Here is a 2,500-nt window from a genome sequence, read left to right as displayed (position 1 = left end):
TTTCTTGCCTCTGCTATCCAGTTCTAATAACATTCTGTATGCTTTATGTGGTAGTCTATGAGTATCCATCTGTGTCAACTTTAACCAATAATGAATGCATTTAGTAGCAGACTGTAAAGATATCGGGTATCTGTTTGTTTCTCCATAGATAAAATCATTAGGTGTTTGTGGGGACACTCCAAGAAATTTTTTCAGAGCATACAAATGAACTTTATCACAGTGCATAGCAGCAGCATCAAGACCCCATAATTCTGCACCATATTGTATCATAGGTTGAATTTGAGAATTAAATATTTTCAAGAACAGTTTCAGTGACTGGTTATTCAACAACCATAACTTCTTCATGACACCTATCAATACACTTTTAGCTCTGCTTGTCAGGTTTTTACAGGCAAAAGTAAAACTTAAACGTGTTGAAAAATACAAACCTAAATATTTATATACATTTACAACAGGCATTATCAATCCATTATATGTCCATCTTTCCCTTACGGAAAGATATCCACCCTTTCTAAACACTATTATATTGCTTTTATCCATATTAACATTTAGTTGAAGAGAAGCAGCGCCACGTTGCAGACTGTTTAGCTGCTAGGAGAAGAATAAAAATTTCCATAAAATCACCAGTAAATGTGGCACCGTGTCTTCCAGAATTGACAACTTCTACTGTTAACTCGTTTATGAATAGCGAAAATAAAACTGGGCTGCAAATATCTCCTTGTTTAACACCAGACGTACAGCTAATACATTCAGTCAAAGCAGCACCGCAACGCACCCTTGCCTTCACGCAGTCATACATACTCATAATACATCTATACAGTTTTCCACGGATACCATTTTTAAACAAGATAGGCCAAAGAAAGCATCTATTAAGAGAGAGAGAGAGAGAGAGAGAGAGAGAGAGAGAGAGAGAGAGTACAGCACAATGCAATGCAATACAATATAAAACAACGCAGCACAAAAACTACACTACACTACACTATACAACACAGCACAGCACAGCACAGCACAGCACAGCACAGCACAGCCCAGCACAGCCCAGCACAGCACAACTCAACCAATACAATACAATACATTACATTACATTACAGTACAGTACAGTACACTACAGTACAGTAAGTGCAACACAGTACAGTACAGTACAACACAACACAGCACAATAAAATACGATACAGTACAGTACAGTACAGTACAACGCAACGCAATAGTAAAAACACAACTCAAAACAACACAACACAATACAATACAATACAGAATAGTGCTGTACACTACAGCACAGTACAATACAGTATATACGCTAAATAATCGTGCCTGACAATGACCATCAGAACAGCAGAGGAAGAAATGCAGTCACGACTGTCTGAGCTAGAAATTGATCAAAGTGGAGTAGTGTGTGTCTTGCCAACTCTTTCGGCCAAGAAGGCTTCAGGACAGACGGCGTAGGGGATGGTACCCAGTACAAAGGCCAGCTTGTCCCCAAGACTGCAGCACTAAGAGCAAGTGTATCTTGGCTTCTAGCTGGAGTCATAGTCCTTCGCAAAATACTACTACACTACACTTCACTACACTACACTACACTACACTACACTACTCACCCTCCTTGTTGATGTTGGGGAAGCTCCGTACGATGTCAGCCCCCAGGTCTCCCTCCTCCTCCCCCTCCCCCTGCCCCCTCTCCCCTTTCTCCACCCGGGGTGTGCGCGTGGTGAGGGCGGGCCTCATCCGGGAGAACTTGTCGTACAGCTCCAGCATGTACTCGGGTGGCTGTCGCCGAGGCGTCTTGATCAGTTTCAGTTTGGCCACCCGGTTTAAACCGGGTGGGGGCTGGTGCCGCATTGCCTTTGGCCCGCCTGCACCTTCCACCCCGCCCTCACCATCACCCTGATTCAGGTCTGTTTCTGGTGGGAACTCTTCTCCTCCTCCTCCTTCTCCTCCTCCTACTCCTTCTTCTTCGTAGTAGTAGTCGAAGTATTCGGTGCTTTGCTCCGAGTTGTAGAACCCCGGTACAGGCCGAGAGGAGGAGGTGAAGTATTCATGGGGAGGAGCGGTGTGGGTGCTGGATGATGGCTCAGGATGATGACTGCTGTGCCGATGAGAAACCACGACGTGTTCTGTAGAGTTTGCACTCCCGAGGAGGTCCTGGTGGGAGGGGTCTTCCTGCCGCGGGTGGACTGCTGTTGCTGCTGCTGCTGCTGCTGCTGATGCTCCTCCTCCTGCTGTTGCTGCTGAGTCCTTCGTGGTTGCCCAGCCGGCAGGGGTGCTGCAGTTGAGGGCCAAGGGTGGAGGAGGAGCAGGAAGAGGGTACCCTGCTTCCGAGCTGGCGGGTCTGGTCCACCCTGTGGGGACTCTGATGACCACCAGACACAGCACCACCCCGAGCACTCCGCCGGGTTGCGTCACACCGCAACACTTCATGGCGCAAAACGAGGAAAGGAGGGGGAGCAGAGTCTGCTGCTGCTGCTAGCACTACTGCTGAACTGGAGGAATCAACAGACCCAGG

General features: G+C 47.0%; 1 protein-coding gene across 1 annotated transcript in view; it reads right to left on the bottom strand.

Moving 5' to 3' along the window:
• The window catches only part of LOC143292683 (bone morphogenetic protein 10-like), a 47,063-nt gene extending 44,608 nt beyond the window's left edge, over window positions 1-2,455 (bottom strand). The window contains exon 1 of the mRNA XM_076603186.1: window positions 1,596-2,455. Coding sequence (XP_076459301.1) covers window positions 1,596-2,415 — 820 coding nt within the window. The 5' untranslated portion in view covers window positions 2,416-2,455. The remainder of the gene's footprint in view (window positions 1-1,595) is intronic.
• Between the last annotated feature and the right edge of the window lie 45 nt (window positions 2,456-2,500).

This window comes from Babylonia areolata, chromosome 18 (assembly GCF_041734735.1).
Source record: "Babylonia areolata isolate BAREFJ2019XMU chromosome 18, ASM4173473v1, whole genome shotgun sequence".
Classification (NCBI taxonomy): Eukaryota; Metazoa; Mollusca; class Gastropoda; order Neogastropoda; family Buccinidae; genus Babylonia; species Babylonia areolata.
This window is presented reverse-complemented; position numbering and strand designations above follow the sequence as displayed.